Source organism: Pygocentrus nattereri, chromosome 5 (genome assembly GCF_015220715.1).
Source record: "Pygocentrus nattereri isolate fPygNat1 chromosome 5, fPygNat1.pri, whole genome shotgun sequence".
Taxonomy (NCBI): Eukaryota; Metazoa; Chordata; class Actinopteri; order Characiformes; family Serrasalmidae; genus Pygocentrus; species Pygocentrus nattereri.
The window spans coordinates 42,186,172-42,201,753 of record NC_051215.1 but is presented as its reverse complement, the minus strand read 5'-3'; the positions used below and the strand labels follow the sequence as shown (position 1 = coordinate 42,201,753).

The following is a 15,582-nucleotide window of genomic DNA, read 5'->3' as shown; positions in this document are numbered from 1 at the left end:
GACAACATCAGTTGTAAAAAGAGCTATACAAATCAATTTGATTTGATTTGATGAGTTTATTAATCTTACAGAAGCCATCACATGTCACATTTACAAGAGATTAATTCTTTGGTAAACTGATGTTAACTGTATATAAACATGCATACGTTTTTGCTTCATTGTGCATATTATGTTTGACCTAAATGAGAATGTCCTCTTAGGTGAGAAGTGTTTCTCAGTAGGTTTATTGTTCTAAAAATTTCCACTTTAATTTTATAGTTTTGATCCACTGCTGCTGTCTTTAATTCCAGACTGTCTTGTGATCTACATTCATTCATGCAGTAGCTATTGCAATTCACAACTCACATACTTGCCTTAGGCTTTGTTTGATTTGCTATGGATTTTCTTATGATATCAACGGTCGATTAAAAAAATTATAACAATAATACTAATAAAAGATTAAATAATATGAGTAATAGAAGACAGATCCACAGTACCATTATAACGAAACAAAAAAGCTCCATGACATGAGACGTGAGAAACTCCACCTTTTTCCACTGTAACCGAAAGCTATTGCTGAAGAAAAAAACACGGAAACTGAAACTGTTTCAAAGCCACTTAGTTCAAGTGGGACAAGATTGCAGAACTTTCCTTCATGGTGAGTTGTCTGCACTCAGAGACTCCAAACTTCTTGACCCGTTTGTATCAATAGACTGAGAGATGAATCACCACTGATTGCAAATCCTTTCTTGATTTTTTTCTGAGAATCAAATCTCTGATTTGTTTAAAGTGTATGTATCTACCTCCAGTATACTGTGTGCTGTAACAGATAATCCACTTATATTCAAAACACTAAACAAGTCAGACCATATAGTTTTTTCACTTCTTCATTTGTTTATGTGCATGATACGAGAAACGTGCTCTCATCTATACAGCAGTCAAAGTAAATGATATAAATAGTCTGCAATAACTCATCCCATGTGAGCTTTACAGGATTTATAAAAGATAAGAGCACAAAAGTTTACACATTGCAAATAAACACCTCCTTACGTCTTGGTTAAAATTTCACTTTTACTGATAGTAAATTTAACATAATTAGTCAAAGCCATCCTCAGACCTGAGGTTTCATTTAATCATTTTTATACGTAGAACATGTTCTATATATGTGTGTAAGAACAGCCAGTGTGGACAATATTTATCCAATGTGCACACATACAGCTGCAGTCAATGGAAAAAAATTTAATCTTACACTGCTTTTTCAGGCTTGTTTACACAAAGAAACACCCCCAAACAGCTGCTTGTGGTAAACAACTTCCACTGAAAAATCTCCATTAGCCTAGGAAGTATATCACTGTTGTTGGGTGAAAACCTCACTTCTCCATTTTTCTTGTTCTTCAGTTTTTGACATAATTTGAAAATGGCTGTTGTCCTTTATATTGTGTATAAATTTCATGAAGCGTGGAAAAAAAGAAACAGCCCAAAATTACTTGGAAAAAAGCCTGATATATATATTATCTTCACAATCAATGACTCTCCTTTGCCTTTGCTATAAGCCTGTGAAGATACATGCGAAAGTGAGGTTTACACATGTGTAAACATGGTCGATAAATGAGACCCCTGGATACCAAAACAGCTTTGGTTACATTCACAATCATCCAAACAGTACTTGTTATTAGGCCTATTGTTCAAATGATCATATATTTACATTAAATCAGTGTTTCCCATCCAGTCACGCACTACATCTGTACCTGCATTGATCTAGCCCGTCTTGAGCTGAATCATGTGTGATTGAGCAGCAAAGCATACAACTGTGCAGTAAAGACAAACCTGCAGGACTGGCAAAATGGTTTCACACAGACCTTTTGTGAATAGAGAAATTCAAATAAACAAATAAAACAAACAAAAGACAAAGTCTGTGAATACCCACCATTTAAAACTTTCAGAGAAAAAAGTGTTGCTCTTTATTGAGCAGATCAAAGTCATTCAGTCATATGTAGTCTAGTCAGGTTAAGCCTTCTGTTTAGAAACAGCAACAAGGAGAATTCTCTGCATGACCCTTTCTCCATCTTCACTCAGATTCTTTAAGGCAGAAGTCAGCAGGAAGTAGCAGGCCACAAAGGAAACCCCACCTGCAATAACAGTACCCAGAACTGGGACCCTTCTTTCCAGCTGCTTTGCCAGGACCTGCTGTACTGGGACTGCTTGAGAGAGAGTGCTTTCCAATGCATTTGCTGACAACTGTTTGCCATAAGTGGAGGTCACTTCCCTCTGAAGCTCCTGCAGAAAATGATGCAGATAGAAATTAATTCACAACAATCCATTTAGAAACACAATACAAGTTAATGTACAAGGTGTGAATACATTATAGTACTGTGATGTATTTTAGCACCAGTTGTCAGAAACATCTGTTCATGAAAGTGGACAGTGGAGATCAACAGCTTAGAAGTACACATCATATAGTTAGATAACTTCTATGTGTAATTATAAGATCCTGATGCACAATTAGTCTTAGGAGGTGCAGCCACATATCAGGAATACCTGAAAGATTAGTGTATTGAAATGGTGACTAAGTAGAGTTCTGAGTGCTGAGATAACAACTATTGGTGACAGTGTTTGTTTGGGCAGCAGTTGCCACAGGCAATATGATTTGTTAACATTCCTCAGTGTGAATGTAAAGTTACAATAAATGACACATAATACAAATTACTGTACCTCAAATGATATGCCTGTAATGCTGGCTAATCGATGTAAAGAGTCAGCATCCAGACAAAAAGCCTGCTGATAAGACTTCAGTGTGTCCATCACTTTGGGAATAATGGAACATAGACTGTTGCCTACACCGACACTGCTCAAGCATGCCACCATAGCTCTCTTCCACACAGCTCCAGCTAGTGCCTTCTTCTTATTTTGTATTAATGTTGCGCTGAGGTTGGGCAGTGACAGGAGGAGAGCGTGCTGCTTGTGGCCCTGCAACTCCTCCAACAAGGTCATCTGCAGGACAGGAAAGTCATACCTCTGTGGATCAAAGCAGGACAACAGGAAGACCCGTGGCTTCCCCCCCTGACACATTGTCAAGTTCTTCTCGCAGTTTGCACGGAGGTGGTCCAAAACATCAGCATCTGATAAACCTTTCTGGCTCCTGCGCATGGCATTTGCTTCCAAATCTCTGTCCACTTTATTCCTAATGAAATAAAACTTCTTCTGGGCTTGCATTATACATTTAGCCAGTGCATAATGGTACTCCTGAAAACGGTCGGCTGTGACAATGATGAAGAAGTCATATTTTAGAAGACCAACATCCTCCAGATAGGTTCCAGGCTGGAAAGAGGTAGTCCCAATCCCTGGCAGGTCCCACAGCAAAACATTGTGAGCCATTGGATGCGGATATGCTAGGGCTACTTGGGTGGTTGCCGTTACACCTGTCTCTGCTGCTTCAGGTCCTTCATCATCTACCCCACGGAAAGCATTAATGAAAGAAGACTTGCCAGCACCTGACTCGCCAGTAACAGCAATGTTCAAGGTCACAGAGGTCATCTGCTCAAGCATGCCTTCCACTTGAGCCAAAACATCTGTGGCTTTGTAGGACTGCAGGACACTGCTCATCTCATTCATCTCTGCCTCACTTATTCCAAACTGAGAGGCCATAGTCGTGCTAATAGAGCTGAAACAGAGGAAAAATTCCGAAATCTTTGTTCATAAAACAATTATAAAAGTGCTCTGCTAAAGTGTCTGCATTTTATTACATTTACTGCGTTTGTAACTGTACAGAAATTAATGTTATTATCTCTGTGATGCTGATCCAGGCAAATCTAGTTCCTGCTTCTAAATAAAAATTTATGCACATTGGCATTAACAACATCGGTAGACAAGGACATGGGCAGATGTTTTTAGCTGGGGTGCTGAAATTTTAAGCAGCATACAAGCGGTTTACATAGATACAAAATTATATGCTTTTTCCTCATTTAATTTTTTTGGATAATTTCTAATAGTGAAATAGTGTGTCACACTATGCAAATTGTGCTTTTGGTCAAACTTTATTCAAATGAGCTGACCAGCGACCAATCGGATTGTTACACATACACTGAGTTATAGAGATTTTTTAAACTAAATTAATTAATACAAGTAATCATGGTAACATATATATACATATTGTCATATTGCCCAGCCCTAATTAAAATGTGGATTAAGACCATATCTGCAACACTAACAGCGTGTTGATGGTCAGATACTTTGGCTGGCAACACTGCTGCACCTAATACCCTTATACCAGAACCACACACACTACCACACTACTACCATGTTGCTGTCTTATGGTGATCCCATTCCACTGATGGAGAGGGTAGAGAGGAGCTGATCATTTGTGCAGAAACAGATGAGCTACAGCTAACTGTAAACCTGCAAAGTTCTTTGTGCATCTATATGTTACAGTGATGTAATAACAGGTAGACTTAAAAGTAGCTAAAAAAAAAGTAGAAATTGTATTTTAAAAACTACTTAAATATTGAATTTCCTGCAGAACTGCAGAGTAACTTCTTAGTGCTTACATCGTCGATCAATATAGCAATTTTTAATGCTATGTTTCTTTTGTGGAATTTTTTGGTGTGACACCAAGAGTTCAGGAGCTGACACTGACAATAATACACTCTTTAATGGTCATTTATTGAGCTGAAAAATGTGAGTGTCTGTTTTTGAAATCTAGGGGAGAAATACTCCTGCTGTTACAGTCCTGTGTAACAGCTGGTTAAAACACAGCTTGATTTCTTGCTACACAAGGAAAAGATGTCAAGTAATCCAGCTGACGGATCATTTGAGTGTGCAACTACTTTCGACTGCTGAGATTTCTTTTTAAAGCATTTTCTCGTTATCCAATAAACCTGAATAACAAAAGTGATGGCAAGTTTTGCTGTTTGTTTTAGGAAAGCTGAAAACGCTAAAGCAGGATGGCTTTGACAATGTTTTACTGCGTCAATATGAATTTCTAAGGGTTGAATAATGATCCTGACAGCGTTGGTGTTATGTTGATTAGACTCAGTGACAGCTTGCTAGCTCTATATGGCCCTAAAAATGTCAGTTACTAAATCTGAACCGATAAAGTAAACCCACACTTGAGGCGAAGCAAAGTATTGCTATTTGGAAGTCCTCAGGACGTTCCTGAAACCGAGTGAATGTAACTCGGTACCTGCCTGAGAGCTGGACAGCCCTGCTGAGGACCAAACATAAAGGACAGTGTACAATGTGAAGTGACTTCACTTCCTGAAGAACTACTTCTGACATAAACTCACCTTGATTCAAGTAATATGACGAGGCTGAAGTTAGTTGCTTATTCGCAGCTCCCGATTCGTTTGCCTCCTTATTCGCAGCGTCTTACTCGCGGGCTGAAGTTAGTTACTTACTCGCGGTTTCTCTTTTAGCGAATGACGGCAGAACAAAGGGTTTGTTCACAAACGCGATATGCTGCGCAGTTTCCCATTTTAACAGACTCGGAGAGACTAATGATGGAGACATACTAACGAAGGAATTAGGAATGTGCGCTGTGTTTATCTTACCATTGTGAACATGAAGATTGTGACTATAAAGAAATACAATATTTCATTCTGTAAATATATGATGTTCCTTCAATACTTTTCCAATGTTTTTGGTTTTTTTATTGCAAGTTTACAGAATGAGACTGAAGTAAACATAAGGGTGAGTTCATGAATTAGACCGAAAGCTAATCCAAATCTAAATTTAATGTGATTAAATTGGACAGTTTTTCTTCTTCTTCTTCAGTCACAGATGTACCTGGCAATATGTCACAATTAGTAAATGTGCATAAAAGGAAATAAATAGACACGAAACAAGACATTTCAGAGGGGTGTATATTCATGAAAAAAAACAGATTACAAACAGAAAAAACACTGTTTCTGTAAGGAAAACCTGAAGCAAGCTGATTTAATACATTAAAATAACCAGGAACATGGCACATTATGCAGTAATGCACACACAATGAATAGGATGCTGAAATTCCAGGTGGATACTGAAGGCCTTACTGACTTCGGGCCAGGACAATTACATATCCTATATAGAGAACCAGTCTCCCCCTGTAGGGAAAACATGCTCTTCACCTGGCATCCCAGACTAGGTGCCTCAGTCCACAGGGTGTTATAGCGATAACACAGCAAATTGCCATGGAGACAGCCTTGATTGGGTCCCAGGCAGAGTCAACAATCAGCAGGAGTCTGAGGAAATGGGAGGAGGGATAAAAGAGCATCTTGCTGCAGTGTTCTTCTGGAGGAATTTGTTGTTCCAGCAGTGGCCGTGGCCAATGCCATTGCTGGTACGGGGAGCTGAAAGCAGATAAAGAACAGGGTTATTAAGGATTCTGGCGAGTAGTCCCATTTTCACAACAACTCACCAAGTCTGTTTTGGTCTCCCAAACAATCCATTTTCCTTTGCAAAGCTGCCAGCTTCTCCGTCATGTTTTCCATTGTGCAATTTAAAGTCACGGTCTGAGTGCTGACAGCTCTGCCCACCACGCCAATCACGTTGGGCAGCTTTAAGGGGCCATGGACAGCTGTCCTCATTTCTCGAATCTCGCGATAAACCAGGGCAAGGCCTAATCCAATCAGCAAAACACCTGTAATCATGGTTCCGAATAGGTAGACATCCTCAATATCCCTCACGGAAAGAGCCGCCAGGCACACGACTCGCTACCTCTCCCACACGTCCATTGTGTAGCCAGCTGCAAATGTTCCGGCAGGAAAAGCTGGTTCCCCCATACCCAGACTTCTCGTCGAGAAGATGGTGTCAAGTGCATTGAGAGACCATTTGATCAAATCCATTTTTTTTAGTTTGAAGAACAGCACAGAGAGAGTCTCTCAAGTAAAGACAGTAGACTATACATGATTGTAGAAGTGAAGCAGGAGAGATAAGGGAGAGGAGAGGGAGAAAGTGCGACCGCCCTCGTTGAGAGCCAGAGAAGAAAAAAAATGTTCCACACAGGAAAATAAATAGGAAGCTGAAATTCTATATAGGCTTTGTTAGTTCAAATGGCTATGGGCCAGAAAATGCTAGTATCTTGAGCTACTAATCTATGCAGATTAGTAAAAGAAAAAAAAAAAGAGATGGACTTTGAAGGCATTGTTGATAATAAGCTAGAGCCAACTCTGTCTTTGACTATCTTTTCACTTTATTTACTTTTTCTCTTAAAATAGAAACATAATAATACTAGCACACAAAAATCTTCCTCCACATCACAGAAATCATCCTAAACCAATGCTTTTAATAAGGGTAATTTTGTTTTTTCGTATTTCTTTTATACTCATAAAATATTTACTCTTCTTTCTTTTTAAAAAAGCCATATAAGGCTTTAGCACCCATTTAGCACCAAGTTCTTTGCTTTTCAGTTGTTTCAGAGCCATAAACTACAAATTACTGTTTTTTACTCATATTATACAGTTTATCATCTGGCAGACAATTTTTGTACAAAGTGAATTACACCAGCACGAAAAAACAGCCTTTTGATGCCATGCGCACCATAACAACGCAACTTGTAGGCTATGTAACCTTTCAAACAATAAACTATGGTACGACCGAAAACCTCCCAAGACTAATATATGTGCACTTATACTATGCGCAACAGCTATGCTGTGAAAAATCGAAACCAAAGGGTGTCGCTGTTTGTTTTTTTCTGTAGCGTTACTACACATCGTTTTCCCCCCCCAGACAAAACATTGATTTGAGAATATCTGACAGCCGTTTATCTTTGTCATTGCTAACTGTTTGTTACATTACAATCGCTTTAAAACTGCATCAAAGACCGCAAACAGAGCACGGAGTTTGATGATGGTGATGCCTCGGCTATCAAGTACAGTTTATATTTGTTCTCTTTAGCATGCCATGGAAATTTTTCAGAAATCAAAATGAAACCGAGGAGAAAATGATCAGCCTGTTTCAAAGAAATCTCATTGCCTTAGATCATGAAGTCTACAGAGACCCTGACTCTGTGTGGGCTAGAATTGCTACCGATGTTTGGAATAACCAGTTGCGCATTAGAAAATGGCTCTATCAAATGTGGCAGGAGGACAGGCGACGTTTAAAGTCCAGAACAAAGGCAGCAGTCTGTCTAGTTAAAAAGGCTGATTCCGAGGAGAGTATTCCAAGTGAAGCTCAACAAGCTACTTCAGCTAATGATAACGAGCAACTTTTCTCTGTTTGTAAAACAATTAATGAACCGAAAGAGCCATACGCGCAGTGTGAGGCCTGGTTTCACCCTATATGTGTGGGTTATAAAAGCATAGAGGACATCCGTGTGATTTCTCCATGGTACTGCCCAGAATGTACTCAAAAGGTGAAGGGAAAACCAGCCACAGCTAAAACAAATGCAAGAAAGCGATTATTTCAGTTAGATAAAAAAGAAGTTGCACTTGCTGAAAGTTAAAATGATGAGGAGGATGATGAAGAAAAAATTGTCACTGAACAAGTGAGCTTGAAAAAGACCATACCAACCTGTCCCTCATATTTTACTGTTGCCCTGTCCAGATCACAGTGGGATACAATAAAGCCAGGAGGAGGGCAGGTTCTGAAGGGTGAATGGACAGACATTATGGCTAGAAATTTTTCAGAGGTTAATAACTTTTGTGTTTTGGCCTTTAAGCATAACCATGTGGAAAAAAAATTTACCTGAAAGAAAAATTGTCCATACTGGCAAGGAAGAGCAGTGTGCAAATTCAGTGGCTGCACTACTTGCAAGCTTTTGATAACTGAAAAGCCACAGAAGAACCAAAGTGAAGTAGCTGTAAGGGTAGAGGTAACAGGAAATATTCAACACTCTCTAGAGGAATTCCATCGGAGACACTGCAAAAATCAGGACAGGGAGATGTTAAAAGCACAACTTGGTTTATTTACATCAATGCATTTGCACACCAAGAAAATAGTTGAAAATGCTGATGAAGAATATCTCATGGCAATATGACAGATATCCCATCACTTCCAATTCTTCAAAGAATTTCCAGTGAGAAAAAAAAATTGCTGCAATCCCAATGAATACCTGGACTTCAAATACAGAATTTATAAGATGCTTCAAAACCTCCTGCAATCACCAAGCACAGCAGTTTACAACATGTCAGTTTATGTCCTTTCATAATACATATGTATGATAATGCACAACTCCATCTCTTGAGAGACCTCCAAAAGTCAAAGGCCTGCCTGCTTTACCTAGATTCCACTGGAACAGTTGTATCAAAGCCAAGTTACTGCCAGCATAATATTCTGTATTATGCACTGTGCATATCAACACAGTCCACAACCAGAACCACTCTTCCGGTTGCAGAGATGCTTAGCTCTGATCAGAGCACTCCAACAATCCAGCACTGGCTAGCCTGTTTGGGCAAAGATTTTTTCAATGGATTTAAGATTCAGCTGCAACCACAAAAGTTGGAAATTGATTTTAGTTGGGCCACGATACCTGCAGTTACACAGGTTTTTAACAAATGCAACATTCAAGATTACTTAAAAAGGTGCTTCTTAGTTTGCCAGCAGAAAGAGCAGTGCAACTTCACAGTAATCCATGTATGCTCTGCTCACATGATGAAACTCATGGCTGTCAAGATCGCCAAGGTTAAGGCAAAGAAATCAATAAAGGATCTGTTCCTTTACTCCTTTGGTCTTCTGTTAAATATAGCCTCACTGACCCAAATGAAGATTCTTTTCAGAAGAATTGTGTGTTTTCATGGCAAAAAAGGAGACAAATAATTGCAAGCACGGTTTAAGAGCTCTGAAGAAAGCCATTGACAACCAATCAACAGACTTGCTGGGTACTAGTGAGGTGGACATTTGTGCTGAAGGAGAATCACATGAGCAAGTTGAGTTGGGTGTAAAGAAAAGCTTACCTTTTGCAGATGTGTTGGCCATCATTTTTCAGCATGCACATGAGAGATTGAAGTTGATGAAGGAACATGTACTGAAAATTCAAACTTCTGCCCTGAGCTGGTGGATTTGTTGGAATTTTACCTGGCAGCATACCCCTTTGGTCAGGTGTGATGTTAAAATTCATTGTGTTTACATTTAAGGGTACATGAAAGACTTGAGCAATCAGAATCACCTCTAATTTATTTGTCCCTTATGCTGATATGAAATTTGAGTTCACAAATGGCAAATAAGCATAAACAGTATGGTTTATGTTGTATAGAAAACATTGCCCAAAACTAAAACTTTTAATGTGAAATGAACTTTTTATAAATGTGTAAGATAAATTCACATCTTCATCCCATACTCGCTTCTCGTTTTGAACGTAGTTTATGCTCTGTGAACATACTTTCCAAAAACGTTAATTTTCAAAAGTCTCAGCCATTAGTAAATCTGTGTATTTCTACAGCCCAAACTGAAAACTGAACTGAATACACTTGATACATGTAATGAAATTGATGTACTGAAAAAAAAACATGAGAGTAAACAGGATATCGATTTGCTATTCCTAGGTTTAATGAAAATTGTGTTATTGTACCAATCGTATGTAATTACAACCACAGTTTCCATCTCAGCTGAGATTGCACTCAGGTTTTGACATCTATAAATAGTAGTCATATTTGTAGTTATTTTGTTCACAATAATTTCTCTGACTTCTTTTGTTGCTATACAATAAAGATATACCATTCTGTTCAGTTATATTTTTCTGATGTACTTTTTAAAAATAATAATATGATGTAAGTTTTTAAAAAAAAATCTATACATATACATTATCAACTGATAAGTAATAGTATTAAGCAACAGTAATGAACTAATTTGAATACAAAAGCAAGTACAGTAAGCATGCTAGCACTACTATAGATGTTTTGCATTGTTTTGTTACCTGAAGAGTATTCTGATCACAGCATAACTGTTGTGCTAGCTAAGCCATGTGTCTCTGCAGAAGGCTGAGGAGAGACTTGAAAATGTGAACTTGGTACTGAAGAATGCTTGTTAGTGAATGTGAAAAAGTATAATTTTTTTATTTATACCTATTTCATAATGATTTTTCAGTCATTATTATTTCACATAAGCTATTAACTCTTTTATTAAAATAGTCATTACCTGCACAGACCAGTTGTTGTTATTTATTTTAAAAAAAATTATTTCTGTTGTACAGACAACTGACACAGACAAGCCACAAGGCCCACATTTGGTGAAATTGGGTTTCAGTACAATAATGGCTTTGGGATTTTCTGTTTTTTTTTCTGTTATAGGACAGTTTCAAACATTTGAATATGTTTTTTTCTCTTTACAGAAGCATAACATGGCAACAGATTTTAAAAGCAAACAAGTGGTGCACTGAAAACAAAGCCGATTTCAAGGGAGAGGTTGCACCACTACCATTGCTGTATATGACAAGGGATGACGTAAATGAGGCCCTGCACAAATTTGACTTACTTCCTGAGATTCTCAGTGACGATGAAAAAAGCTGACATCCTTGTAAATTTTTCATTGTGTGTGCATTACTGCAAAATGTGCCACCCGCTTTCCACAGGGGTTAGGAGTGTGTTCATGGGAATTTCTGACATTCATCCAGGAGCGCATTTGTGAGGTCAGACACTGATGTCGGACGAAAAGGCCTGGCTCACAGTCTCCGCTCTAATTTATCCCAAAGGTGTTCTATCGGCTTGAGGTCAGGATTGTGCAGGCCAGTCAAGTTCTTCCACACCAAACTTGCTCATTCATGTCTTTATGGACCTTGCTTTGTGCACAGGTGCACAGTCATGTTGGAACAGGAAAGGGCCATCCCCAAACTGTTCCCACAAAGTTGGGAGCATGAAATTATCCAAAATCTCTTGGCCTGCTGAAGCATTAAGAGTTCCTTTCACTAGAACTAAGGGACTCAGCCCGACTCCTCAAAAACAACCCCACACCATAATCCCCCCTCCACCAAACTTTATACTTGGCACAATGCAGTCAGACAAGTACGGTTCTCCTGGCGACTGCCAAACCCAGACTCATCCATCAGATTGCCAGACGTAGAAGCGTGATTCGTCACTTCAGAGAACACGTCTCCACTGCCCTAGAGTCCAGTGGTGGAGCTTTACACCACTGCATTTGACACTTTGCATTGCACTTGGTGATGTAAGGCTTGGATGCAGCTGCTCGGCCATGAAAACCCATTCCATGAAGCTCTCTACGCTGTTCTTGAGCTAATCTGAAGGCCACATGAAGTTTGGAGGTCTGTAGCAAATGACTGTGCAGAAAATTGGTAACCACTATGCAACTCAGCATCCGCTGACCCCGCTCTGTCATTTTATGTGGCTGACCACTTTGTGTTCCCAATCGCTTCCACTTTGTTAGAATACCACTGACAGTTGACTGTGGAATATTTAGTAGCAAGGAAATTTTATGACTGGACTTGTTGCACAGGGGGCATCCTATCACAGAACCACAGTGGAATACACTGAGCTCCTGAGAGCGACCTATTCTTTCACTAATGTTTATAGAAGCAGTTTGAATACCTAGGTGCTTGGTTTTATACACCTGTGGCCATGGAAGTGATTGGAACACCTGAATTCAATGATTTGGATGGGTGACTGAATACTTTTTTTTTTTTTTTTTGAAAATGTAACCCAGGTTTTTGTGAGTGAAAGATGACTGTCAATGGTCAGGAGGTGTGATGATAAAGCCCATTCCCTATGTAGATATCAAGTGCTCATTCTAAGCTAAACATGGTTCATAGTTACAGGCGATTATACACTAATGAAAACTTTTTGTATAAAATACTCTGTTTTGGCTAATATATTCCCCTAAATCTTACACATTGTACATTTAAAAATACGTAAAAATCTATCATCCATAAATTCCATACACCAACCAGCCACTTTGTTTCTATCATGCATTGTCTATTTAATCAGCTCTGCTTGCGCTGGTACGAATGGATCAGACACAGCAGTGTTGCTGGTGTTTTTGAACACTGTGTCCACTCTATTAGACATTCTGAACTTGTTGGTCTACCTTGTACATGTAAAGTCAGAGATGACAGCTCATGCTGCTGTACAGTTTGTGCCAGTCATCTTCTAGGGCTTCATTAGTGGTCACAGACTCTTGCCCACAGGATGCTGTTGGTTGGATGTTGCTGGTTAGTACACAATCACCCCCCCCCCGCCATCTCTACCCCATCTCTATTCATATTCTCCTTCTATAACCCCTAATGATCCCTCCTCAATCTCCTTTTACCTCCTCCTTCCTCACCCTTAGTTTTCAACGTATATAAGGTCTATCCAAAATTTTCTTGTCAGACTGGAGTGCTGACCAGACTAGACTGGTGACACACTGATGACCAAGCTGTGCCCGCGCATGATCATCTGCATGCACGTGAATAAGACTAGACTTCTGATTGCTGATTGACTCTTGATGGACCTCGCTATACCCATACTCTGTATGTGGGGAAAAAAAACTCACGTCAATGCTGAAGCTTTAGTCTCCTGACTATTTTTGTCAAATTTCTAGTAGCAGCAATTGTCAGTGTTCATGAGGGCTGCATTTGTCAGTCTTTCACCTCAGTTTAATGACAACTGCAGCTTTATAAATGTTAATATAGGTTTGTCAGTGGTTGTGAAACATTGGTGTTGTGTACTCCTATCAGCACTGCCCTTCAGTCACATGCAAACATATGTCCGCTAACATCAAATATAAAACTAGACTGAACAATTAAGAGAATTTAAAAAGGAAATACTTGTGTTGTTCCAGAACAGAATTGAACACCTTTAAATTGCCATTAATTTTGACCTCTCACATCACCAGTATAAAGTCTTAATCTTTAACTCTACATGACAAAGCCCACAGGTATGAATAGAACAGTAGTGCACACTGAATTAAACAAAGTCAGTGTGCACCACAAGGCAAAACTAAAAATGACCGTTCCTCATTCCCTTGTTTTCAAACTGGAGGTTGCAGAGCAGCCATGAGCACATTGCGTGCATCTTTAGCCAGTCCATTAAGACAACTTTCAGTGTGAAATACACAGTGGCAAAGGAAAGTGAACCTGCTACCAGAGATTCCACAACAGGGATGAGACCCAGCCAGAATTCTGCTGCTGCTTCTAAACCACCAACACTGCAACCAGCCAGCAACTTAACATGCAAAGGAGACTTCATTACTGCTTTCAGCTCATCTAGTGACTTAGATCTGTCAGCAAGCCTCTGCAAGGAGGCAGGATCAACACTGAAGGCATTGTAGTATTTTGTAAGTTCCACCACCAAAATCATCACATCTACAATGACTGAAAGAGCTGCATTTGCTATAGGAATCGGAACAGCTGCAACAGCAGCAGACAGCAGAGCCAGCTTCCATATATTTTTCTGCAGGGCTTTCTTCTTTCTCTCGTTGATCTCCAGAGTGATGTTTGGAAAGGCCAGCATCAGCATATGTGCTGGGGAAGTTCCATCTCCATGTGGTCTCTTCAAGATGGTTGAAATCATAGAGGGCAAGGTCAAAGCATGAGATCAGGAAGACCACAGGAGAGTCTACACCAGTCTTTTCCAAACCTTAGGATGAAAACTAATGTTCATTTTAAAACACGGATTGTAATACAGTATATAATTCAATATATGTACAATAGAGCAACAAATAACTCAAATTATTGTATTTATTATTGCTTCTTACTTATTATTACTTGTACTTTTCAAAAATAAAATGATATAATACATGAGTTGTTGATAAGTAAACCTTCAATGCAGTCTTTTCGGATAGCATCCAGTGTCTTTTGCTCATTGAATGTCTTCTTTCTTTTCTCAGCTGAAATGTTGCTGTCAATCTTTGAGTGAATAAAGTAGAACTTCTTGTCCATTTTTACTATCTCTGCTGCTAAAGTGGCATGGCATTCTCTGAAGTGATCTGAGGTGATGATGATGAAAAAATCATAGCGTTGAAATTCAACCTGTTTAAGATATCGATCAGTTTGAAGTTGGGTGTTCCAATGCCAGGGAGATCCCAAAATTTGACATTTGGGTATTTTGGATATAAGTAAGGTGTGGGAACCTTAGTGGTCTCTACAACACCAGTTTGTGCAGAGCCCTCCTCCTCATCCCCCATTCCCCTAAAAGCGTTGATGAAGGTAGATTTTCCAGAGCTGGACATTCTTATTACAGCAGTAGTCAGCTCCCCACAGTCTTGCTGTTCAAAATAATCCTTAATCTTGCTGACAGCTGATGGAAGATCTTCATGGGCCAGTGTTTCTTCAATGTCTTCAACAGTAATAACATCAAAGTCCTCATGTATAAAATCATCCATCTAAAAAATAAAACACATTGTACTTATAAAATTCAAGGTGAAGTCATTTAGGACATCTCAAGCAACGGTGAATACATGAACTGCAAGTAACATAAAACCTAGCATATCAACCAGAAGTTTCAATATTTCTCCTTTGTGCCATTAACTCTGGAGATCATGCTCCCAACACTACATTAAGGTTTAAAAATTAATCTGCTGTTTACGTTACACTTTACTCATTAACATTGTAGTTCATTTTTTGTGTTTATTTTAAAAATTCCTTTAGTGAAGTCATCTGTTCTGCTTTGTGGTCAGACCGCTCACTGGCCACATTTATAGTTTGATTTTAGACCATGAATAAATGGAGTTTAATTAACTTCAGTTCACTGGATGTACTGT

The 15,582-nt window shown here is 39.1% G+C and overlaps 1 protein-coding gene and 1 pseudogene across 1 annotated transcript; both read right to left on the bottom strand.

Moving 5' to 3' along the window:
• Positions 1 to 50: 50 nt before the first annotated feature.
• LOC108426836 (interferon-inducible GTPase 5-like) lies at positions 51 to 5,390 on the bottom strand. The gene is made up of 3 exons (XM_017696608.2): positions 5,262 to 5,390; positions 2,692 to 3,640; positions 51 to 2,256 (listed from the first exon to the last, which is right to left on the bottom strand). Exons 2-3 carry the CDS (start codon positions 3,622 to 3,624, stop codon positions 1,987 to 1,989), a joined length of 1,203 nt encoding a protein of 400 aa, XP_017552097.1. The 5' UTR covers positions 3,625 to 3,640; positions 5,262 to 5,390; the 3' UTR covers positions 51 to 1,986.
• Positions 5,391 to 13,851: 8,461 nt separating this feature from the next.
• Positions 13,852 to 15,204, bottom strand: LOC108426837 (annotated as a pseudogene).
• Between the last annotated feature and the right edge of the window lie 378 nt (positions 15,205 to 15,582).